Source organism: Lepus europaeus, chromosome 7, assembly GCF_033115175.1.
Source record: "Lepus europaeus isolate LE1 chromosome 7, mLepTim1.pri, whole genome shotgun sequence".
NCBI classification, from domain to species: domain Eukaryota; kingdom Metazoa; phylum Chordata; class Mammalia; order Lagomorpha; family Leporidae; genus Lepus; species Lepus europaeus.
The window spans coordinates 113,387,386-113,413,381 of NC_084833.1; the positions used below are offsets into that span (position 1 = coordinate 113,387,386).

General features: G+C 45.9%; 1 protein-coding gene across 1 annotated transcript in view; it reads right to left on the reverse strand.

Moving 5' to 3' along the window:
- The window catches only part of SIAE (sialic acid acetylesterase), a 39,504-nt gene that overhangs the window by 2,797 nt on the left and 10,711 nt on the right, over positions 1-25,996 (reverse strand). Inside the window, exons 3-9 of the mRNA XM_062197247.1 lie at positions 22,202-22,380; positions 17,496-17,634; positions 14,423-14,600; positions 11,374-11,483; positions 10,398-10,531; positions 2,050-2,207; positions 945-1,140 (exon numbers count right to left, since the gene is read on the reverse strand). Coding sequence (XP_062053231.1) covers positions 945-1,140; positions 2,050-2,207; positions 10,398-10,531; positions 11,374-11,483; positions 14,423-14,600; positions 17,496-17,634; positions 22,202-22,380 — 1,094 coding nt within the window. The remainder of the gene's footprint in view (positions 1-944; positions 1,141-2,049; positions 2,208-10,397; positions 10,532-11,373; positions 11,484-14,422; positions 14,601-17,495; positions 17,635-22,201; positions 22,381-25,996) is intronic.

Genomic DNA, 25,996 nt, shown 5'->3' on the forward strand with positions numbered 1-25,996 from the left:
TGCTGCACCCCGGCACTCCCAGAGGAGCCGCGGGATGAAGAAGGGCCAGCAGACGGCAATCCCAATTGACACAAATCATCTAAATGCAAAAGGTTAAAGTCTGACCCCAACTCCGATTCTGGGGCCATGCCAGCAACTGACTGCAGAGAAGTAGGAATCCAGAGAGATCGTGGGAGTCTCTAAATTGATATCAAACCCAGTGTGGAAAGAAGCCAAGTGGACCTCCAGCACCGACCAAGCATCTGAGGGAGACGTTGTGGTGAGGATTCTGGAAAACTTGCAGCTCTAGGTCAGCGCCTTGTTTATCTGTAATATGCTTTCATCCCCTGCAGGGCCCTCGTTGCACACCCACCCACCCACCCAGTCTACAGGCCTCAAGATTCCCAAAGACACTCATGCATTCGATCCTCTAGGAACTCCTCCGCCCCACACCCTCAGCTAAAGAAGACACCTAAACAACCTCTTTAATCAGTAGCCCCCATTCCCTAGCAGGAAGATCCTAGCTAGATGTCAGGACAAAGCAGCCTCACTACATTAATTCACACTAAGCTACAAATCACTAAACGTAACCATCTCAAGACATTAAGCTCAAAGAATGTCAGAACTGAGCTCAGTGTCAGAGGAAAAGACACCAAGGATGAGGGAAACATTCTGGAGTGAAGGTCTTTGACTGGATCACTACAAAGCAAACTGCAGGCCCTTCCACGAGCAAAGCTGGTTGTTCGGCCCGGGGAGGGCACAACAGGAGCAGCATTTTAATATGGCTTCTTTCCCCGCCCCTGATGGTGCGGTCAGAACCGCCTCGAAGCTAATGCATCAAGAGCTGCTGCTTTGCCCTTCTGAGAAAAGCTCAGCCCCACCAAGCAAGCAATAGAATGCTGTGATGAAAAGGAGGGGCCTCGGCAGGAAGGAATCCTGAACCCCTACTTTCCTGCTAGTCTCACCTGAAATATCTTATTGTCCTGCCTCTGCAACTGGATTTGCTGGTGATATGTGATGTTGATCAGCTCCTGGCGAGCCAAGAGTTCAATCTTCTCAGGTAGCGGTCCTTGAAAAATCAAATTCTTCTCACCATAAACCACAGCCCGGGCACCCAAGTGCAGCCGATAGGCCACAGTCTGCTTATCACGAGGATGGACACTGCAAGGCAGAGAAGGCAGAGAACTGAGGGTTTGAGCTCAACAGTATCCACATTTTAGAAAACGTATTACACAAAGCATCCTTTAAGAAAGCAAGAATAAGATCCACTGAACTATCAGCTTAAAAGAAATGGTGAATAGTAGCGGGAATAGGGCTCTGGGCCGTCTATGGAGTGGGCCCTGTAAACAATAGGTGGCATGGAAGAAAGGAATAAGTGGAAGGAGGGACTGTGGGTGGGAAAAAAGACGTTGGAATCAATGTAGGAGCGCTAACTCAGACTATTCCCATCACAAAAAGTCATGCTTCATCTGAATCAGCTCTTCATAATTTGGTTCCAGCTTTTATTTGTTCATTTAACAAATATTGTCAAAGCTCCTATTAGAATCCAGACATTACATGTCAGGCTGCATTTCATATTTGAAACCTCCTGTACTCCACAGCCAGTATGTGGTATTCACGGGAACTGTTCAGAAACACTCCACCCCTCCTCCTCTGAGTACATGCAAGATTCCATTTCCTGCTCTCACTAAAGCAATCCACGGCTGTGTGATGTGGTTTGCCCAATGCAGTATGAGTAGAAGCGGCTTAAAAGTGCTTAATTGTCAGCATGAGACTTCAGGGTGACTCGGGGAGCACAAATCAACTTGGAGCCCCTGTTGTTCTGGTCTGGCAAAGTCTCTGCGGGTCTTCTCTGGATATGAGATAGGAGCAAGAAATAAATTTTTGTTATATCAAGACACTGAGCTGTTGAGGAGCTTTTTGATGATATAGCAGAGCCCAGGGGAAATGACTGACATTGTGTTTCTAAGCTCCAAGACTTGACCCAAACTGTCCCCTCACAAGTGAACACAGAGTGAAGAACTACAAACAACGTGCACTGTTCAAGCAAAGCCCACACAGCAACCATACCTGCCAAAGGGTGAGTCCCTGTCACCAAGATCCATGGCCACAGCCATGAAGGTGTTGGGCATCTTTACGTTGGGGACATACCCAAAGTCTGCTGTTTGATGCCAACGGATGTGGGGAAATCCCTCATCGGGACTGGGCGGAGCCAAATATGAAGACAACTAGGAAGGAAGACATCGTTATATCAGAACCATGCACTGGAGTCTCTTTTACCTACACACTGCTTCTGCTTCACTGTTTGTTCAAAGGCTCACTCAACAAGTGTTCACTGAGCTCCTTACTATTGTAGCAGTGTCTTCCCAAAAATGGAGCAACAACCCCTCTCCTCCCGTGCCCCCTTTCACGACCCAGCTTTGCCACACCTCTCAACAAGAAGCGAGCTCTGTTTCTCCTCCCACTGAATCTGGGCCAGCCCCGAGATGTGTTCCAACCAAGAGACTGCGGCAGAATGGATGCTGTGCATCTTCTGAGGCTCTGCCATCAGAGACCCCGCCTTCTGCTTTCACTCTCTTGGAACCCTGCGCTGGCCATGTAAAAACAGTCCAACTACTCAGCTGGAGAGAGGTCTTGGAAATGGAAAGATCATAGAGAGGCTCTCAGGTCCCAGCAATCCCCATTGAGGGGCCAGTCAAGAGAACTCTAGCTTTTCTAGTTCCAGTCACAGCCACGAGAGCAACCCTGGCTCACATTATAAAGAGCGCCGCTGAACCATCCCAGCTGGGCCCTGACAGTCAACCCGGAAAGTCAGCAAATAAAACGTTTTGAGATAGTTTGTCACAAAATAGGCTACTGATAGATCTGCATACAAGAGAGGAGAAAGCACCAGAGGGAAGCAGAGAATCTGCCCTGGAGTGTGTGGCAAGCTGCAAGGATCCCAAGTCTTCTTTCACCCTCTTGCCACGCAGCTTTGCTGTTCCTGCCGGGAAGAGGATGAGTCTATTTCCCTTCCCCTTGATTCTGAGCTCAGCCATGTGGTGTGCTAGGGCCAACTGATGGAAGCAGAAGTCAAGCTGTGTCAATTCCGACCGAGGCCTCAAGAGACCTTATCTAGCAGCTCTATACTCATACGTACCACTAGAGCTGTCTGTCTAATCCACTCAGGCCAAGCCCCAAGTGGAGGGAGCAGAGGCTCCTGCTGATGCAGAGAGCTCTAAAAAAGCACAGTGGAACCAACAGCACCAAGTGCCCAGATCCCCAGACACCTGAGTTGTAATCAAAAAGGTTATTTTGTGTCATGGGGAACTGTGGTGGTTTGTTATATAGTTGTGGCTAACTGGTGCAGCTACTTTACAGCTTTGTTTGGGGGACAGACCTGCACATAAGAAATAAAAAATAAAAACAAGAAATTATAAACAGAATAAAAGAGTATGGATTAAACATAAGATTGTTAGTACACACAGCAAGTGCTATACATTTAGAACAAAGATTATTACAGGAAAACATGGCCTCTGAATCTGTAAAACACACACACACACACACACACACATAGGATTGCTCTTACTTCACCTGGCAGACCTCTATAAGGTGCGAAGGTAGGAAGGAGGATGGCTGCCTTGAGAGAGAGAGCAATCCAGACAAACGGGGGGGATTTTTTTCTGGGAAACATATGGTTGGAAAGACAGCAGACTGTCTGGACACAGAATTTCTACTTGATTCTGTGAGCAACAGGGAACCACTGTAGGGATGACAGTTGTACAGCCTTGCAAATATACTAAAATACCACTGAACTGAACACCTCAAAATGGTAAATTTCAGGTTACATGAATCTCAACCCAATAATAAGAAAGCCCATGAAATTACTGATGTGACACAATGGACCTATACAAAAGATTAATCCAGTGATCACACAAATGGCTCTGGCCCAAAAAAAGGGGGCAGGGACTTAAGTAGACAGAGACTACCATGATAACTGGACACACAAAAACACAGGCCTAAACTAGAGGTTAGAAATAAGTAAAAGAAGGCCAGCACCATGGCTCAACAGGCTAATCCTCCGCCTAGCGGCGCCAGCACACCAGGTTCTAGTCCCGGTCGGGGCGCCGGATTCTGTCCTAGTTGCCCCTCTTTCAGGCCAGCTCTCTGCTATGGCCCGGGAGTGCAGTGGAGGATGGCCCAAGTGCTTGGGCCCTGCACCCGCATGGGAGACCAGGATAAGCACCTGGCTCCTGGCTTTGGATCAGCACGGCGCGCCGGCTGCAGTGGCCATTGGAGGGTGAACCAATGGCAAAGGAAGATCTTTCTCTCTGTCTCTCTCTCTCTCTCACTGTCCACTCTGCCTGTCAAAAAAAAAAAAAAAAAAAAGAAATGGTATGGTCAGAAATAAGACAAACTGACCGACGCACTAGGAATCTGTAGAATCTGAGTCATCCGCTTGGAACTGGGGGTATTGCAGCAAGTGGTAGTAGAGTATTTGGGAAACGATGCTGCCTCTGCAGGACCAACAGCTCATGTACCATCTATCCATTCAGTCTTCTAACAGATGTTTACCCACTCGGTGTCAGTCACCGAACACTGGCCCAGGAGCCGGAGCAGGGAACGAAATACAGAAATTCCTTCCCATGCTTACATTCTAGTGGGGACAGCAAACCAATAAAAAAGGTAAAAAAGTAAATTACTTTCCTGTGGGAAAGTCAGCAGATTAGAGAAAAATAGATCAGGGAAGGAAGTGGGAAGGCCCATGAGAAGCAGCTATGAAAATTTATGATGTGTGAGACAAAATTCTAAGATGACCCACAATGCCTCACACCCTCTTCAAATACCCTCCCCTTTTTGCGGGAGCAGGTTATAACTTGCTTACAACCAATAGGCTATTGCAAAGGCAATGAAAAATCATTCCTGTTATTATCTTCTGTCAGGTGGCAAAGATGAAGGCACTTTGCTGATCTAAGTAAGGTCCCCACTCAGTTGCCTTCAAGATCCCCAAAAGGAAAAGGACTGTGGTGAGCCTGACCTGGTCAGGTGAGCCCCTGGGATGAGGGTCAGAAGGTCAGACACTCACCTGCTGGTCTTCAAAAAGGAAGCTGCCATGAGTTCTCCGGCCTCAAGAAAAGGGATTCTGCCAACAGTGACGTGAGCTGTGAGAACTCAGCCTCAAATGAGACCCCAGCTCTGTGCCATGGCAGAGGACCGCACTGAACCCTGCACGCCCAGGCTCCTCACCCATACAAACTGGGGTTACTAGTGTGTGAGGTGTCATTTTAAGCTGCTACATACACAATAACGAATGTTAAGCATTACTGTAAAGTCAAGTCAACAGCTTTCCAGGCAGAAGGAAAAGAAAATGGTAATATTCCCTGAGATGGGAATATTCCTGTTGTGCTTACAAAAAAGAAAAGCAGGCAGTCAGTGTGGCTGAAGCAGAAAGAGAGAATTAGGAGGTGGGGTCATACATGGCCTTATTGACCTCAGCCACATGGGGGCACCCCACTGGAGCTTCAGTCTGAGCACCACTTGGACACGGTGAGAACATCCTAAAGAGATAACAATTCAAGGGAGGAATGGCAGTGGCTTAGAATCATGTAGGAACAGTCAAGTAGTGAGAAGTGGTCAGACACCATAGCGGACTGGGCTGATTTCCTCTAGATTCAAAGTTAATTCATTCCTACTCCTGGAAAGGACAGAGACTTCCAGAAAAATTAGTTGTTTTTTTTTTAATATTTATTTATTTATTTATAAGTCAGAGTTACAGGAAGAGAAAGAGAGAAAGAGAGAGAGAGAGAGATCTTCCATTCACTGGTTTACTCCCTAAATGACCACAATAGCCAGAGCTAGGCTGGTCCCAAGCTCGGAGCCAGAAGCTTCTTACATGTCTCCCATGTGGGTGCAGTGTGGGCCATCCTCCATTGCTTTCCCAGATGCATTAGCCAGAAGCTGGATTGGAAGTCGAGCAGCCAGGACCCAAGATGGCATCCAAATGGGATGCCAGCATTACAGGTGGCAGCTTTACCCACTGTACCACACAGTGCCAGCTCCCCAGAAAAATTCTTTAGTATTGCTGTGATGCATGAAGTCCCACTATTTCTTCCTTACTTTTTTGATGTTTACATCACCCTGTTCTTTGATTTATAAAGCACCTTATTCTTAGCTCTAGTTCCAGCCACTGAGTCACCAACCTATATCTCTCTTTTCTTCTTTTTTTTTTTTTTTTTGACAGGCAGAGTGGATAGTGAGAGAGAGACAGAGAGAAAGGTCTTCCTTTTTGCTGTTGGTTCACCCTCCAATGGCCGCTGCGGCCGGCACATCTCGCTGATCCGAAGGCAGGAGCCAGGTGCCTCTCCTGGTCTCCCATGGGGTGCAGGGCCCAAGCACTTGGGCCATCCTCCACTGCACTCCCGGGCCATAGCAGAGAGCTGGCCTGGAAGAGGGGCAACCGGGATAGAATCCGGCGCCCCGACCGGGACTAGAACCCGGTGTGCCGGCGCTGCAAGGCGGAGGATTAGCCTGTTAAGCCACGGCGCCGGCCTATATCTCTCTTTTCTAAATCATGATCTAGCAGTAAGTCAGATCACAAATTGGGAAGGTCTGGGCCATCAACCATGCTGCTTTTGACTCCATTTCTAAAAGTTCAGCCCCACCAGAGGAGCTGCATCACAGATGGTTTTACTACTCATATAGCCTAAGAAACACCTGACATCATCCCTACAAAAGTGGCCAAATAAAGCTTAAATGGAGGACACTTTCTGCTTCTCCACTTAACTCTAGAAAGACTAGAAAACCATCTGGAAACCATGGAGCAGGTCGCAATGATAGCAGAAAGCAGCCTTGGCTATGATACGGAACTAAGAGGACATTTCCAGCTCTCTCATTGGAATCATCCTATGCAAACCAGCTTTACCATGAAACGATACAAGGTGCTGAACCTACCCAGTGGAATCTCATGAAAACTAGCAACTAGAACAAAAAAGAGCCAGTGAGTCACCCCACGCCTTCCACGCAACACCCAGGAGACTGGAAGGAGAAGCGTGTTCACCAGCAGGGTCACAATATGGAACACAGACACAAAGCCGCCAGAAGGAGTCTCTGGTTAAGTACCAGGCTGAAGCTCAGCACAGAGAAATTCAATTAACAGCCTCACGAGCCAAGGGGAGTTGTTTTCAAAATGGCAGTTTGCTGAGAATTCCTGCAGCAATTTATTTGACTGCACTACCACATACTGGACACATGGGGGCACCAGCACACTCCATACTCAAATGAAATTCCTTCTGCTTTCTTAATCTGAGATAACATCAAGAAGCACAGTGATGGCAGAGCATCAGAGACAGTGGCTTTACCCTCTATGCCACAGCGCCGGCCCCCAAATCCAACACTTCTATGAAGCCAATTCATCTTTCCTCACAGATCACCTGTCTCTCCAGATTTCCTGATTTCTCTCACAGTGAAAAATACTAACATTATCTGGCATGTGCAAGAATTTACATGGGGCTAATTCATCTAATACTTAAACTAGGAAGGAAAAAAGTATCTCGTGGTCAAAATGCCACAGGTCAAGACGTGTCAGAGCCAGGCAGTCTCGTTCCAGACTCAGTTCCAGCAGTCCCTGAACTACTGTCATCACATTGGATAGTTTCCTTTCAAGGAAAATTTATACTTCCAGGCTTCCATAAGTAACCAACATATTATCATTAAATATCATAAAGCTAAGGCCCAGAGCTTATAAACTTGTACAAGGCCCAGGTCTTGCTGATAGGCTGTAATTCCTAACACCTCACACAATGGATGGCAAACAAGGAGCATTCAAGAACACTCTCGGGGCCTATGATGTGGCACAGCAGATTGGACCACCTCCAGTGACACCAGCATCCCACACGAGTGATGGTTGGAGTCCCAACTGTTCAACTTCCAATCCAGCTCCCTAATGCACCTGAAAAGGCAGCAGAAGATGGTCCCAGTGCTTGGGCCCCTGACACCATGTGAAAGACCTGGTGGAGTTCCAGGCTGCTGGCTTCAGCCTGGTCCAGACCTGGCAGCTGTGGCCTTTTGGGGAGTGAACCAGCCGACAGAAGGCCTGTCTCTCCCTGTCTCTCTCTCGCACTCGCTCTTGCTCTCACTCTCTCTCTCTTGCTCTCTCTAACTCTACCTTTCAAGTAATCTTAAAAGAAAAAAAAAAAAGACCACCACTCTGAGTTTGAATTGGCTGAAGTCACATTCAAATTGCCATGTACACAGGGTAAGGGAGGAGAGTAGAAGCGTGGTTTCTACCAAAAGTGATACACAACTGGTGACAAGAGCTGCTATTTTGAAAATAATGAGAATAATTTTGTTTCAAAGTCAAAACAAAGAAAGAAGAAAGTGATCATAAAGTAATTTTAAATGGGAAGAAGGGTCTATAAAATCTTTATTCAGAAAAAAGGGTAAAGGTGGAGGAGACAGGAAGGCGATGAGTAGGAGATATCTGGGGTTGTGTGGGGGTTGATGTCTGGAACTGTGCCTGTTCCATTCACATAATGACTGTCTCATAGTTATGTTGCAAGTTTTTATTATATCTTATCTAACTGCCTCTGGTCCAGAAAAGCTAGACCCCCACCAAAGTCTGGTACCCCGGATCTTAGATGAACACATGAAGCAAGGCAATTAGGAGCTCAGCCAAATATGTTTATTCTTTCTGCACAATGCTGAAAAGAGAATCTTTTTTTCTAATGACCTCAAGTATGGCTTCTTCTCTGATATATTTTTTCTTTGTGCATATGCTAAGCTATTATTTAATGACTGTTGACCAACTCCGTACCAGGGATATAACTGTGATAGAGAAAATCATCTGGCCATGTGCACCACCTACATGAAAGCCAAATGGGGAAGTGGAAGGTACGAGAAGATCATTATCTGGGGGAACACTTGGGAGGGTAGCAAGCAGTCCCTTAACTAAGATCCAGACTGAAGGATGATTGGAAATGGGGAAAGTATGGGAGGCGGCTATCCCTACAAGGAGAGCAAGAGAGGATGGAACATTCTAGCAGGTGAAAGAAATACTGCAAGTGAGGGAGGGTGTAGGGAGGGGGACGTTCTCACAGACAGTTGCCAAGATATAAATATACACAAATTCATAAAATTCTACAGAGAAACTTGGGGACATGTTCAAAGCCTTATAAAGGTATGCCTTTCACCACAGCAATTTCATTCCTGGGAACTTATGGAAATAATTAGGCATACAGTGATTTAGCTTCAAGGAAAATAAACACAGCACTACTACTTGTAAAACCAGAACATTTAAAATAACCTAAGTATTCATGTGTTGAGAACTAGTTAAATAAATTACAATACAACCATATTTCAGAACATTCTGCAATTATTACAAATCAGGCTAAAGGTCAGTATTTACAGACATGACAAATGTTCACAATAAGATATTTTTTAAAAAGAAAGATAGGGTACAGTATTATTGTATGGGTCTTATTTCTTTTTTCTTTTTTTTGACAGAGTTAGGGACAGTGAGAGAGAGAGACAGAGAGAAAGGTCTTCCTTCTGTTGGTTCACTCCCCAAATGGCCGCCACGGCCAGTGCTGCACCGATCCAAAGCCAGGAGCCAGGTGCTTTTTCCTGGTCTCCCATGCGGGTGCAGGGGCACAAACACTTGGGCCATCCTCCACTGCCCTCCCAGGCCACAGCAGAGAGCAGGACTGGAAGAGGGGCAGCCGGGACTAGAACCCGGAGCCCATATGGGATGCTGGTGCCACAGACAGAGGATTAACCAAGTGAGCCACTGCACTAGCCTGTATGGGTCTTATTTCAAACACACAAAAGCAGAAAAAGGCTGCTTACTTCTGGACTATAGAATTATCCATGTTTTAGCTTTTTTCTTTTTGATATTTTTTCCAAAAAACTACAACTTTTTCAATAAGAAGTATTTGGGCCAGCGTTGTGTCGTTAGCAGGTAAAGCTGCTGCCTGAGACACCAGCGTCCCAGATGGGCACCGGTTCGAGTCCCGGCTGCTCCACTTCCGATCCAGCTCTGCTATGGCCTGGGAAAAGCAGCAGAGGATGGCCCAAGTGTTTGGGCCCCTCCACCCACATGGGAGACCTGGAGGAAGCTCCTGCCTCCTGGCTTTGGTCTGGTCCAGCCCTGGCTGTACAGCCATCTGTGAACCAGCAGATGGAAGATGTCAGTATCTCTATCTCTCTCTCTCTCCTACCCCTCCTCCCTCCCTTTCTCTCTGTAACTCTTTCAAATAAAAATTAAATCTTAAGGGGGAGGAGGAAGTATTAGTTACTTCTTAACCATTTTCTTGAAGATTCACTTGTGCCATCACTGAGCTAGGAATGAAACCTCTCATTCAGTTCATGACCAGCACACAATGAGGACAAAAAAAAAAAAACATAGATTGCCACAAATAAACTCTTTTCCTCTCAACACATACCTGAACAAATCCAAATGGGAAGAAACGCTCTGTCTGGCCCTGGGAGCCACGATGGAAGGTTTGGCGCCAGTCTTCAATGAGTGCAGGGAACGTGCAATTGTACAGGTTCCTGTTATAATCCATATTGGACTCCCCTAAAAACAGTCAACACTGTGAGAGGGGTTATGACAGACTGAGAAAGGGGGCCACAGGTTACCCCCTTCCCTCTATCCATGCCCTGATATATGCCATCCCATGGTCCCTCTCCACTGGCCAATGGGATGTCAGTGAACATGGTGTAAGCAAGTGCTTCTGCTGTGGGCTTCACTATCTCTCTGGATGCCCTGGGAGCCCGAGAGTGCAATGTAGATGACAAACAAGTTCTAACTAGCTTGCTGAAGGAGGAGAGGCCACCGGAGAACCCTTGTGCCCTAGTACATAGGCCTAGCTCATCCAGGGCATCCACCTGCCAGGTGGCCAGACACTTAAGTAGTCCCAAAAGAAACCTGGCTGAGGGGCCAGCATTGTGACATAGTGGGTTGAGCTGCTGCCTGTGACGCTAGTATCCCATATGGGTTCAAGTTTCATCTGCTCTGCTTCTGATCAAACTCCCTGCTAATGCACCTAGGAAAACAGTGGAAGATGGCCCAAATGCTTGGGCCCTTGCACCCATGTGGGAAACCAGGAAGAAGCTCCTAGCTCCTGGCTTCAGCCTGGTCTAGCCCCAGCCATTGCTGTCATTTGGAAAGTGAACCAGCAGATGGAAGACCTCTCTCTCTCTCTCTCTCTCTCTCTCTGTAACTCTGCCTTTCAAATAAATAAATCTTAAGAGCTTGAGAGAGAAGAAATCTAGCTGAAGCAGCCCAGAGAGAAAAACCTTGCTAACCAAAGAAGAGTGAGATAAAATCATGGTGGCTTCAAGCCACTAAGTTCTAGAGTGGTTTGTTATGCAATACAGTAACAAACACAATGGAAAAATAACAAACTGAACACTCACCCTGGTACCACAGCACTCCTTTCAGAGTCATATTACATAATGGATGGACCATGGCATTCCAGACAACAGAGTGCTCCTTGGGGCCAGTAACAGACTCTTCGGGAATGTACCTAAAGTCAGTAGGAAGCCAAAGTGTCACGGGAGAGCTAATGACTCATCAAATGATGGCCTCCTAAGCTGGGTATCTATCCCCTCCCTCTTGGGATAAACATCTGACAAAAACAACACAGAACTAAATTGATCTGCTCTGTTGTACCTGAAAACGTGTGAACAGCCTCTAAATTTCACTTTCAGGTTCTTCCTACGATAACCATATGAGCTCGTGGGAGTGCAGGATGGATCCTCCCAGGTCCCAGAGAAGGTAATCAAAGCCGGAGGGGAGGAGTGCTTTATTCTGAGTCTCTCCCACAGGCAATAAATTCATCTGATTCATAGTCAGTGAGTGGCCACTTAGACTGTTTTATTAAATTTTTTGCTTTATAAGCAATGCCATGATTACCTTTGTTATAGCTAAATCATGGAACACCTGCTTAATTCGTTTCCTAAAATAAATTCCTAGAAAAGAAACTGCTGAGTCAAAAGGCATAAAATCTTTGAATATGTCCCCAAATTTATCTGCAGAGTACTTGGGTGCTGGGACTGGCACTGTGGCGCAGTAAGCTAAGGCCTCTGCCTGTGGCACCTGCACCCTATGTGAGCACCAGTTCATGTCCCGGCTGCTCCTCTTCTGATCCAGCTCTCTGCCTGTGGCCTGGGAAAGCAGTGGAAGATGGCCTAAGTGTTTGGGCCCCTGCACCCATGTGGGAGATCTAGAAGAAGCTCCTGGCTTCTGGATTTGGATCAATTCAGCTCCAGCCATTGCAGCCATTTGGGGAGTGAGCCAATGGATGGAAGACCTTTCTCTCCGTCTCTCTCTCTCTCTCTCTCGCTCTCTCTCTCTCTCTCTCTCTCCCTCCCTGCCTCCCTCCCTCTTTCTTTTTCTCTAACTCTACCCATCAAGTAAACAAAATATTTTTTAAAAAAATAAGAATAAAATTTTTTAAAAAGAAAAGAATACTTGGGTGAATTTATCCTCCTAGCAGTTGTAAATAAGAATACCTACACCCTCACATCCTTGATGTATGCCTTCTTAAGTCAAGAAATCTGAGAGATCTGGCTTCTGACCCCTCTCCCAGTTCCTGCTGGGCCTGACACTCTCACCCGCTCTACCATTCTTCCTGCTCCAAAGCTGAACACCTTCTCTGCCTACCGAGAAGCTTTGTTCAAGCCCTACAGAGAGCTCAAGGCCATCCTCCTCCCCAAGGCCTTCCCAAGTGAAAAGACAAGGTCCATGAAAGCAGTTTCCCATTGCTCATCTCCACATTAATACTTAGTGTCAGGGTGGGTATTAACTTGTCCTTCCTTCCCTGGTGCATTCCTCCTGATCCAGCTCTTGCTAAGGGGACTTTCACATCAGTATACCAGTAGGTTTCTTTGGGTGCACACATCCATATTTGTTCTTCCTAGTAGATTGTCTGTTCTCTGCAATAGAGCACAGTGCTTAGGAACAGGCACTGAAGCCAGACTTTGCCACTTAGTAATCATGTCCATGAGCAAGCGGCAAACCTCTGAGACTTGGTGTCTTGATCCATGGTGTGTTGATGGGTGTTGACACACCAAGGGGTTGTTGGGAGTATTAGATGGGTTAATATATATAAATTGCTGAGAACAGTGTCTGTCATTCAGAAAGCTTTTAATAAGTATTAACTATTTCTATTAATAAAGAAAAGGATCGGCTGGCGCCGCGGCTCAATAGACTAATCCTCTACCTGCGGCGCTGGCACACCAGGTTCTAGTCCTGGTCGGGGTGCCAGATTCTGTCCCATTTGCCCCTCTTCCAGGCCAGCTCTCTGCTGTGACCCAGGAGTGCAGTGGAGGATGGCCCAAGTGCTTGGGCCCTGCACCCGCAAGGGAGACCAGGATAAGCACCTGGCTCCTGCCTTCGGATCAGCGCGGTGCGCTCGCCACAGCGCGCCAGCCACGGTGGCCATTGGAGGGTGAACCAATGCCAAAGGAAGACCTTTCTCTCTGTCTCTCTCTCTCTCACTGTCCACTCTGCCTGTCAAAAAAAAAAAAAAGGATCATAATTCCTTTTTACTATACACTCAGGTGATTATGGTAGTGACAAAGAAAACAATATCCTGCCTGTATATCAATAAACTACATTATGTTCAACACATATTTGGATATTCAACATATACAAGGGTACTTCAAAAAGTTCATGGAGTAAGCCTGTCATCTCTTTTTTTTAAAGATTTTATTTATTTATTTGAAAGGCAGAGTTACAGAGAGGCAGAGGCAGAGAGAGAGAGAGAGAGAGAGAGAGAGGTCTTCCAACCACTGGCTCACTCCCCAGCTGGCCACAATGGCTGGAGCTGTGGCGATCTGAACCCAGGAGCCAGGAGCTTCTTCCAGGTCTCCCATGTGGGTGCAGAGCTCCAAGTACTTAGGCCATCTTCCACTGCTTTCCCAGGCCATAGCAGAGAGCTGGATCGGAAGAGGAGCAGCCAGGACTAGAACCGGCACACACATGGGATGCTGGCACCACAGGTGGCGGCTTCACCCACTACGTCACAGTGCCGGCTTTTTTTTTTTTTTTTTTTTTTTTTTTAAGATTTATTTATTTGGAAGAGCTACAAAGAGAGAGCAAGAGCAGAGAGACAGAGAGAGCAAGATCTTCTATCCACTGGTTCACCCTCCAGATGGCTGCAACAGCCAGGGCTGAGCCAGGCCAAAGCCAGGAGCTTCACCCAGGTCTCCCACATGTGCAGGGGCCCAAACATTTGGCCACCTTCTGCTGCCTTCCCAGGCCATTAGCAGGGAGCTGGATTGAAAGTGCAGCAGCTGGGACAGAACCCTATATAGCTTTTCCCACCATGCCAGCCCCACCCATTATTTTTTAATTCCATTTTCCATGATCTTTTGGAAGTACCCTCATCCCTAACTCCCAGGGGAGACCAAGGTCCTCGCCCTGGCAGGCTTTCTCCCAGCCTGGAGAACGCGCTCTTACCCGTGATCAGGGACGTTGCAGGCTTTCAGCACCCTTGCAGATGACCAGGCTTCAATGGCTGTCCCACCCCAGACGGAGGAGACGAGCCCCACGGGATACCGCAGAGTGTCATACAGGTAGCGCCCGTACAGCCAGCAGAGAGCTGACATGTAGGTGAAGTTTCCGTGGCCTAAGTTTCCTGTTCAGAGAAACAGTTCAGGAAAAACAGTCAGGGAAAAAGGGAAACAGATACAAACTGTAACTACTAGATGGGTATGGGGAAAAGGAGGGGTGTGCTCATCCCTTCTGTTCCTTTCTAAGACTTTTCACAAGTAGGGTAAGAGAGGAAACGAGAAAAAACACCATCAAGACCAAGCACCTCTTTCAAACCTTCCCTAACAAGAGCCTCCCAGTGAGGAAGCTGTAGTCATGGGGACAGTCTCCTTCTATCTGGCTTCATAATTTTCTCAGGTGCTGAAGATGCTTGTTCTGGTAGTGAGAAAATGCTGCTCTCACCCTGGGACAGAGGCAAATGGTAATCTGAGTGAAAAATACTACTCGTGTACACAGTCAGAGAGCCAAAGCTCTCACCAGGCAAGCAGGTTTCCCACACTCCTCCGCCCTCCGCACGTTCCTCAGAACCTGGGAATATTAATGCCCTTCCTCCATAGAGAAGAGGCAGAAAGGCACCGGCTCTCTGGGCTCTCCTCTTCCCTATCTCTCCTCTTCCCTACCACTCATTCCTGAGGTTTAAATTCTCATCAGTGTCTCACTCTGCCCAGCAACCACTGCAGGCCCCAGGAGCAACCTCCACAGAAGAGCAAAGCTGAGGAGGCGGAACAGGCATGCACACACAGTGGATGGCGGCAACTCGACCCACTTATTAAAGATGTGCTATGTAGAAGTCGCCAGTGTGGCACCATGAAAGATTCAATCTCAGTATACTTCTGGCAGCGCAAAAGCTGATAGTACAGTAGTGAGAATTCCAATCAATCTCAAAGCAACTAAAATTGATTGAGCACCTACTATGGGTCAGGAACTAGCAGATGGTATGGATACAGCAATGAAAGAGACGTGGAGAAACACGGAAGCTCTCTTCATAGGCCCTATAGTTTACAGAATAAGACAAGTATTTAGTTGAATAAAATATATGATAAAATTAAAAAAAAGGCAAAATATTTTAAGTGCCTTAATAGGTAAAAGCATACATTAAGGGGTTTTAACACCAATGGAAGAATTTAAAATAAGAGGCAGATCATAAAAAAAAAAACCTAATAAAGACTGAGCTCCTCTTCTAGGCTCCCACAGTCTTCTACACGTAGTTCTCGCACCACACTTCCCAATAATAATCTGCTTAGTGTTTCCCTTGCTTCACTCCACTATTAGCTACCTGAGGGCAGGGACATCATCTTACTTGCTTCTGCATTCTGTGTCTAGGACATAGTGGAGAATCTGCAAGGGTGTGTTGGCTGGTGTTGGCTGGCTGTGAGCAGCTGGTGTAAAGGAGGATTCCTTGATAGGTAGGTAGAGTGGAAAGGTCGAGAGGAAGGCAAAGAAGGGAGGGCAAGTGTTGAAGGACAGACAATAGTTTAATAAGCAGAGTTGGCATTCTAGGGAGAAAAAAAAATAGGAGAAGAGACATAAAGAACAGGAAATATTCTGAAAGTGTTTGGAACAGAGATTACAAAAGGAGAATGGTGGAAGACTGCGAAGGAGGCTGGAGCCACATATGGAAGTAGAGAAAAAGGAACGACACTTGAAAATGTAAAATGTGAGGTAGGCAGAACAACAAGCCCCCAAAGATGCCTACACCCTAGCCCCAGCACCTGAGAAGACGTTGCCTTACATGGCTAAAAGGACCCTGTAGATGTAAGCGTAAGGACCTTGGGGGGAGGACAGCATCCTGGATTCTATGTGGGTCCAATCTAAGGACACAAATCCTCCAAACACTGGAGAACCTTTCCAGCTTCAGTAAGAAAGAGACATGATGACAGGAGAGGTGGGAGAGACTTGACACCTGCACCCACGCACATCCCAGAACTCTGCAGCTATGTTACTCACCTCTTCCAGGTTATTACTGAAATGTCACCCCACTCAGCTGGGACGTCCCTGACCACTCTAACTTGCAACCACTACCTCCTCCCAGCCCAACGCGCCCTACTGTATCCCTTCTTGTAACACTTGGGTAACAACAGCGCATAGTAGGAACTCAAATACTTGCTGAACAAATGAACACTGGAAAATATAGAAGCAACTATGTTCACCAACATAAAGCATGTACAGATGAAGCAAAGGGCCCAGAAAGAATACAGGGACCATACTTGAAGGAAGGGACTGAAGATGAGATAGAGGAAGTGGAGAAGGATGAAGAAGAACCATACACGATAGGAGGAACCTGTGGCTTCCCAAAGGGGCGGTCTTCAGTGCTGAATGCCGCAGAGGTCTCCAGAGTTTATAATCAGAACAGCAGCAGCAACCTGGCAGTAAACAGCTGTTGAGGTGGATGCAGAAGCCAGATTATTATAGAGGATTCAGTAAACGCACATGGCAGGACAGCAGAAAGAATGAAAACAAAAGATGTCCTCCAAAGGTTTAACAAAGCAAAGGAGAAGTCCGAAGCCTCATGAGAAGGCCGCTGGTTATGTTTAGCTTGGTCTGAGAGCACAGTGTAGTTGACTTAGTCACTGCTGTATCTATCCTCGGGGGCTAGCACAGATTCCAACACCGAGCAGCCATAAAATAAAGACCCATGCTGAGTGGACAGAGGGGAAAGAACAGAGGCTAAGGGACAGAAGAGAGAGGTAAGGCACTGGAGGGAGGTGCTGGCACAGCTCACACTGAAGGCCCTCAATACTGTCACTGAAGTTGGAGGAAGGGTCATTTCCTCATAGCAAAAGGGAAGTCTGATCAGTGGAGCCCTGGGAGAAAACATGAAACAGTTACCATCGGGAACGCAATGAAGAGCCAATGAGAAATGAGTGACAGGGTTGGTGAATAACAATAAGTAGACAACAACAAATGTCAAGCTTACAGATTCCACTTAGAAAGCTAACCCATTACAAAGGAGCTGGCACATGTTAACGAAATCATGTACCTGGGGTGGGCTTAGACCATGGCAAGTCAATTTCAGTAAGATCCTCCAGTTCCTCCTCGGCTTCAACAAGAGAGACAGACATGATGCGGACAGACTGATAGGGAGCAATGTTGTACATCTCCTTCGTAGCATTAAATATCTGAAAGAGAAATTCAAATGTCACTTAACCTAGTGTATGGTGAACTAGCCCACGGCCTCTGAGTAAACACTAACAATCTGGGGTATGCCTTCTGTGTCTGCAATATACTGAGATCAAATGAATAACAACCAAAACCAGTAAGGAGCGGGACTCAATCACCTTAACCTACTTTGACTAACAGAGACCATGCTGAGTCACGTTCCCAAGGAGAGCAGAAAGATAATGAAATGTGTGATGTTAAGCGGGTCTGTATTAGACAAGAGGGGCTGAGGAGTGGTTCAGGCTAAAGAATACTGCCTATTGATCAGACCACTGTGATATCGTGAAACTCGAAGCTGTCAACTCTAAAAAGAATCTGATCGCCCAAAGCCATGGCAATTAACTTCTTTCAAAATGGTGCTTAAGGAAGCAGGTCTGGGAAAGTCACACCAGACAAGAGAAGTGTAGTCAACAAGCCACACCTAAGACAGAATTGCGGAACTACTAAAAGATTGTTCAGTCAGTCTTGGGCTTACATTCTCATGCTGGTGCTGGGACATCACCAGAGAACAGCATGGGTTGCATGGCAGTGTAAAAAATGGTGGTCAGGTTAAAGCTCAGCACAGTCCTAAGGAATTCAGCAAAGAAAAGCGTCCCTCCAAACACAGATCCCCTTTTCCCAAGTCACCTTCTGAAGGCTCATCGGCTGCCAAGAGCACGACAGGAGCGGCTTAGGGTTTTTCTGGACAGGAATGTATGCGCTACACGGAGGAGTATCTTCATCCTATTAAGTCCCATTTTCTGTGAACTTACTACACACAAGTGCTATTTCCTTCAGGCCTGATTTTTTTTTTTTTAAGTTATGTTTTTCCTCTATTTTGAAACGAATAGATCAGAATTTTCTTGCTTTGCATTTTGGTTTGTGTGTATGTTTTTTTCTTGACTCCTCTGTCCTTCCCTGCCCCCACCCCCCCACCCCCAGCCTGGTCCAGCTTCTCCCAAAACAAAGGGCTCTCAGGAGCATCAGGAAGCCTAGCTAGTTACCATTCGCCTCGGGGAACAAGCGCTCCAGCTGAGCCGGCTGCTACAGCGAGAGGCACAGGAGGCTGGGACGCTTTCTATTGGCCACTAGCCACAGAGTGTGCAGCTGGCTCGCTCTCTTCCCACCCACCGCGGAGAATATGGCTGGCCCTCCAGCCCACAGCGTTCACAGGAATGAGGGAGCAGCCAGGGTGCCCCACAGAGCACGGCTCTGCAATGTGCTGCCCCTTGAATCGCCTTTCCACTTGCCGCTGGGCCCGCTGCGGCCAAGCAGCTAGCCAGATGCAAATGAAATGGTCCCACTGGCAGCCACAGCCTGAGACGCTCCCTGGGTGACAACAGCTCTTGCCTGTCAAGGCTACTGGTCTTCCTGCTTTCCGGACAGAGATTACACATGGTCTCAGGAAAATTCCGCAGGAAATCCAGAGTGTTCGTTCAGGAGCTTGCCTGGCAAGCTACATGTGAAATAAACACTGAACAGTACAAACAGGCTAATGCGCTCACAGTATCTTCTGGCAGGGAAATTATTTTTCAGCAGCAAGTACCTGTAAAAAGTCACCTCCCTTGAAATTCAGTCCTGCGCTTAGCACCAAGGATCGCATGTTGCTTCCATGGAAACGGGATGAAACTGCTCCCATTCTCTCCACCCACACGAGCTTCCGCACCGACTGGGAACTCAAGTGCCTCATGGCACTGAGATGCCAGCTCAGGGAGGCAGTCTGGGGGAACATGCTACTTGTCATTTAGACCCATTGCTATCGCTGCAGAATCCTGCCAGGCCAGTGGAGTCAGGGAAGCTGGTAGTCCCCCACACTGTTACCAGCACGCAGGACTGGGTCCGAAACACTGCCTGGAAAACTTCCATTCTCAGACTCACATTCGTGCCTTGCTTCAAGCCAAAACCTGAACGCCACAGAAGGTGTTCACAAAGACAGGGGAAGGGGGAAAAGTCCTGCTGTACCTGGCTGACAATGACTTCTGAAACTGGTTTCCATTCCCTGCATCCCGAGGCCTTTCTGACGGAAGCATTCCCTCGGGGATGCTGGCAGCAAATTTAGGAATAAAGAGATTTCAGGAAGATTTTCATTTAAATGACACTTGGTTTCCCTGCTGATGAAAGGGGAAGCCTTGCTCCATCTGCTGAGATCAGATTTCATCTCATCAAACACCTCAGCATAATGATTTTCCTACCAAGTATTTAAATGAGGATGTAAATGAATACCAAGGTATTTGAAGTCATTAATGCTGCTGAGGCTGTGAGAGACCACTGCTGCCCCTCTGGGGACCAGACCCGTTCGCCATCAAAGCAGCTGCTCACCGGTGTTCATTTTGTAACCTTTACACCACATTCTTGAATTAATGGAGACACGTCAAGAATCTATTTCCTCAGAGAATCTTGGCATGGAGTCTGCATGGGGATACAAGGCATGTGTGAGTGTGTGTGTGTGAGTGTGTGTGTGCACGCATGTGCTGAAGGACACCGAGAAACCTGATTTACTCAAAGGAATTGGGATTTTCTGCAAGTTACGGTACCTTCTACCATTGTATATAATATAGGCTCTAAAGTTCAGATAATAACAATAAAGAATGTAGCCATCCTAAGTCCTGTGACTCTTTTATTGTAATGTGATATCAGTCCATTTCTGGATTTTAGTTTCTCTACTTGTAAAGCGGGAATGTAGGACGTGTGGAGATATTGAGAAATGGGTTTCCTGTCCAACAACAGCCATCTTTTACTGAACCTAACTAGAAGTCTCCAAATCTTGAGACCCACCCTGACTCAGGAGGCGACAGATGAACATTTAGACTTCTCTCCATTTATAAACATCTCACTCAGTGTTATAAATAACACCCAATTTTAAAATTCCACTTTACCCTAACAACAAGATGGGCATACAATCTGCCATTTCCTTCTTTGAATGTGAAGAGTGGTAGGTTATAGTGGGACTCTTATCTACCTGGAGAAGTCACACAGAGAGGGAAAAGGAGGAAGAGACAGGGTGTGTGCATGTGTGCCTGTGTGTGTGTATCTGTGTGTGTGTATCTGTGCATGTGTGTATCTGTGTGTCTGTGTGTGTCTGCGTGTATCTGTGTGTCTGTGTATGTGCCTGTGTGTGTCTGTGTGTATCTGTGTGTATCTATGTGTGTCTGTATCGGTGTGCCTGTGTGTGTCTGTGTGTATCTGTGTGTGTATCTATGTGTGTCTGTATCTGTGTGTCTGTGTGTCTGTGTGTATCTGTGTATGTGTCTGTGTCTGTGTGTATGTCTGTGTGTGTGTCTGTGTCTCTGTGTCTCTGTGTGTGTCTGTGTCTCTGTGCGTGCGTGCGTGTGTGTGTGTTGCGAATCTGTAGAGAAGGGAGCAAAAGGAACAAAGAGGAAGTCACATAGAGCATCCTTTTCATTAAAAAATCAGGTCCTATACACTGCTAACCAACCAGAAAATTTGGCATTTGGGGATTGAGAGCATCTAAAATGCTGTTGTGCAAACTAAGTGCGTGATTTTAAAAAAAAATTATCACTTGGATGTTTCAGACGGAATCTGTTTTCTTCTAGCCCTGTATCTCAGAGCAGTCCTGACATCACACAGAAGATGCTCAAGAGTAAATGCTAGGCAGAAAGAATGTGATTTAGCTTGACAGAAAGTGGGATGGGCTCCCCTGGCACAGAATGTTATTGAAAAAAAGTGACTATATAGATACAAACAGATCTGGTCCATGCCTTTCTATGCAAACAGGGAACTATAATTAAAGCATTAAGGAAAGTACTGTTTTCCTTAACGAGTTAACAGCAACTCCACTTCCACACAAAACCACACTTCTATCAAGAGATAAAACTTCAATTTTGCTTCCTTTCACTTATGCTAAGAGCGAGCCTAGTCAAAGTTCAGTTTAAGAAACACCTCAGTTCCAAAAGCTTCCATATATATTTAAGTAATGTAGGAAGTAAGAGGTAATAAAATATCAGTTATGAAGACAAAAATACATGAATTTGGATTGTCAATCAGAAAATCAAATGAAGCAGTTCCAGAGAAAGATAATTTTTGCAGCGTTATTTGGTAACATGCTTTTCAGAAGAAAAAAAAAAGAGAATAATGAATAGAAGCTTAGAAACAAAACAGGAAATCCGAAAGTATATAAAAGGACTCAACTTTACAAATCTTTCAAAAAGAGAAATAAATTGAGATTATAGCCTACTTAGAGATTTTAAAATACCCAATCTAAACAACCCTCAAAAACAGTGAAAACAAAGCAAAAAAAATACAAATCAACTTGGGAAGAAACCTAGTTTTGGAGAAGGAGCTAAAGAAAACAATAACTTTCTCAATTTCATAACCTATTACAGGAAACAAATCAAAGTATATGGAAAGTATTAGGGCTAGTTAATAACTACATTTTTAACCAATGACTTATCTCTCAAAGTTGATAGATCAGACTAATACAGGGAAAGCTCAGAACAGACCTTGAGACAGAAACAGCCTTCCTTCTCCTTCGCTTCCTCCTCCTCATTATCACCAACATTAGTTATCATGGCTGAGGCTGCACATTACCTGTGAAACAGTCATCTTCAGATTACTCTGTCCACTGCAAAGCCAGACGTCTCCAAAGAGGACATTATGAATTCTCAGAGTGGAGTTCATACTCCCCAGAGTTTGCTGAGCCATCACTTCAAAAGGTCCACCGGGCTTCATAGGATCCAGTACCACCATCCAGGTATTACTAGACTGTGCTGAAACAATAACAGAGTGCCAAGGAATTAACAATGGGTTAATTACACGAAATTAAAGCCCAATCAAACTCATTTGTGGTTATTCCCAGCCTCTATGATAAACTGAATTCAAAGCTACAAAGATTGGCCAAATTTCAGACAAGAGGATGGAAATGACAAGAGCGGCAGCATTTTTATCCTTAATCTGTACCAATCCTTCACTATTTTTATCAGAAGCACTTCCAAAAAAAAAAAAAAAAAAAAAAAAACAAGTTACACAGTTATAATCCAAAATGAGAACAGACAAAAATATACACATTAAAATTCAAGGGAGTTTAGAAAAAACAAAAAATAGAAATTCTTGTTGTACTATCCAACTGTCAATATTAACATAATCTAATCTTCTAGATTTACACAGTGCCCCAAACTAACTTGTAATTACACAATCAGATGTAAGTGCAAGTTAGAGGAAATCACTGATAATCCAAACTCTCCCTTTAATTGGTGGTACCACCCTTTCCATCATCTCCTCCCACATTCCTAGGAAGGACGAATACTGCCAGTGGTCCTGGGTTTTCCTATGGACAAACAGGTGGGTGGAGAAACTGACACATCAAAAAGCAGTGGGAGGCATATAAATCAAATTCTGTGAAGAAGATATTTCAATTCACCCAACAAATGATTCTTACAGAGTTGAAGTTTTCAGGGAAATGAGAAGCCACCCAACATCCTATTCCAGAAATTCATAGCTTACTCCCTAGAAACCACCCACCTGCCTACCTCTCAACTACCATTGGACCACCTTGCCAACATATTCAGAGACTTTAGGAAAATATCTTCCAAAATGGAAAAACTATGCCTACGAAAACCAAATAACATGAACAAAGTTGAAGACATGAAAGTGGGAAAATAGGAAAAAAAAAGAGAAATGAATATTTTAAAATAAAAATTCCTTGACATAATCTCAAAGAACTGATTTATAATTTGTGCTCATGAGATCAATTTAAATTCACGGAGAAAGAATAATGATAACTGAAAATGGAGTGGTCTAAAGTTTTTATATACCACCCATGGGAAATACTAATTATAAAAATACCCTCCAGGGGCCGGTGCTATGGCATTGTGGATAAAGCCCCCGCCTGCAATGCTGGCATCCCACATGGGTGCCAGTTTGAGTTCCAGCTGCTCCACTTCTGGTCCATCTCTCTGCTATGGCCTGGGAAAGCAGTAGCCTACACCCACATGGGAGACCTGGAGGAAGCTCCTGGCTCCTGGCTTTAGATCAGCACAGCTCTGGCCATTGCGGTCAATTGGGGAGTGAACCAGCAGATGGAAGACCTCTCTCTCTCTCTCTCTCTCTCTCTCTCTGCCTCTCCTTCTCTGTGTAACTCTGACTTTCAAATAAATAAATAAATCTTTAAAAAATAAAATAAATAGGCCAGCCAGTGCCTGCTATGCTCAAGACACTGTGCAAAGTTCTCTCTAATCAGTAAGAGCTAACAGAAGCATGAGAAGTCCAGATGCATGACAGGAGATTAGTAAAAGCTTAAGCCATAAAGGATTGCTTAGAGGCCTGGGGGAAATGTCCTAAAACACCAAGCCAATAGTAAAACAGGGCATGTTTGCTCCTCTGAAAAGCATAATCAACTGGGCTTGTTACTCCCATCCCTAAGAAGTCAATCAAACCCTGTACCAAATGTTCACTTTGGTTTTTCTATCACCAATAGCAAGACATGAACATATTAAATGTATAATTCACCTAAACCAGAAAAATCACTGTTTTGGAAACAGTGGGCAGCTAGTACAGATTGTGTCGCACAGGTGTGATGTGCTCCGTATGGCTCACACTTCTGAACAGGCAGACATCCCAATCTGTCCCCACAGAGGCTTGCCAAGGTCTTTCCAGGCTTCCTGCACTGACATCTCTTCCCAGAGCTCTGTCCTTCTGCCGCCAACATCACCTTTCATGATGACGGAGACAGCCCCCAGAAAACCCAGGACAGCACTGTTTCCTAACCTTCTACTGCACCACTTATTCCAAGTCATCGCTTAGCTAGGTATTCCCACTTATCCTCAACCCAGGTAGCATGATTGATAAAGAAAACGACCTTCCCCAGAGCTTCTGAAAAGTTTTGCTGCCCAGCAATAAAAAGACGATAAGAGGGGCACAGGCAAGAGACGGTAACACCAACAGAAGACAGCCAGAGGATAAGCTCCTATCCGGCCAGGGAATGAACAGAGGGGAACTGAGCATCAACACCTGAGCCTTATTCCCAACATCTGTCCTCCCAGAGAAGCTTCCTTTCAACCTTCTCAAAGATCTTGGAGAACCTTCTTCTGAGCTAGCCCTCAAGTCTTTTAGTTTCTAGTTTTGTTCCTCTCCCACTGAATTCAAGAAAACAAACTCTGACACAATAGTGAGTGTTAGGAGTAGTTAGCTCACAGTGCAGGCAGGAGAGACCAAATGCATTACAGAGGTTACTAACGGTCAAGCTAACTCAGTGACGCTAGCATAAGACAAAGGGGATGACTCCCATGGAAGTACTGTGTCGGCCAAGGAGGACAGCAGGTGCAAACACTCTGCAACCAAAAGCAGGGGTGAGATTATAAATGCAAAAGCTGAGGCTGGCACTGTGGCATGGCAGAATAGGGCTGCCGCCTATGGTGCTGGCATCTCATGTGGGCAGCAGTTCGAGTCCCAGCTGTTCCACTTCTGATCCAACTTTCTGCTGTGGCCTGGGAAAGCAATGGAACACAGCCCAAATCCTTGAGCCGCTGCACCCACGTGAGAGACCCAGAAGACGCTCCTGGCTCCTGGCTTCAGATCAGCCCAGCTCGGGTCGTTGCAGCCATTTAGGGAGTGAACCAGTGGATAGAAGACCTCTCTCACTTTCTCTCTGCCTCTGCCTCTCTGTAACTCTACCTTTCAAGTAAATAAATAAATCTTAAATAAATAAATAAATGCAAAAGCTGCCACAACTGACAAGAATTGATCAGTCCTTAGTTTGTCAATTCAGGACCGATTGGTTGAAGTCCAGTTAAGAGTTTTAGAAACTAGGGCCAGGGCTGTGGTGTAGCGGGTAAAGCCGCCGTCTACAGTGCCGGCATCCCATATGGACACCAGTTCGAGATCCAGCTGCTCCACTTCCAATCCAGCTCTCTGCTATGGCCTGGGAAAACAGTAGAAGATGGCGCAAGTTCTTGGGCCCCTGCACCCACATGGGAAGACCCGGAGGAAGCTCCTCGATCCTGGCTTCGGATTGTCGCAGCTCCGCCATTGTGGCCAATTGAGGAGTGAACCAGTGATGGAAGACCTCTCTCGCGCTCTCTCTTTGCCTCTCATTCTCTCTTTGTGTAACTGACTTTCAAATAAATAAATAAATCTTAAAAATAAAAAGTTTTAGAAACTGTTGACCCATCAAGTCCATGTGAAAACTGTATCTACCAACCAGAAAGACTTCACCATCACTAGTCCATCACTGGATGCAAATCCCCCATCCAGCCGATTCTCCACTGATCCTGATGGGCTTTCTTAGCAACCGTTACTTGAGCTCCTCCATCTGGGCCAATCACTTGCTATCATATAACTTCTTTTATCAATCAAGGCCCAGGTTTCCGTAAATTCTCATTTTAACCC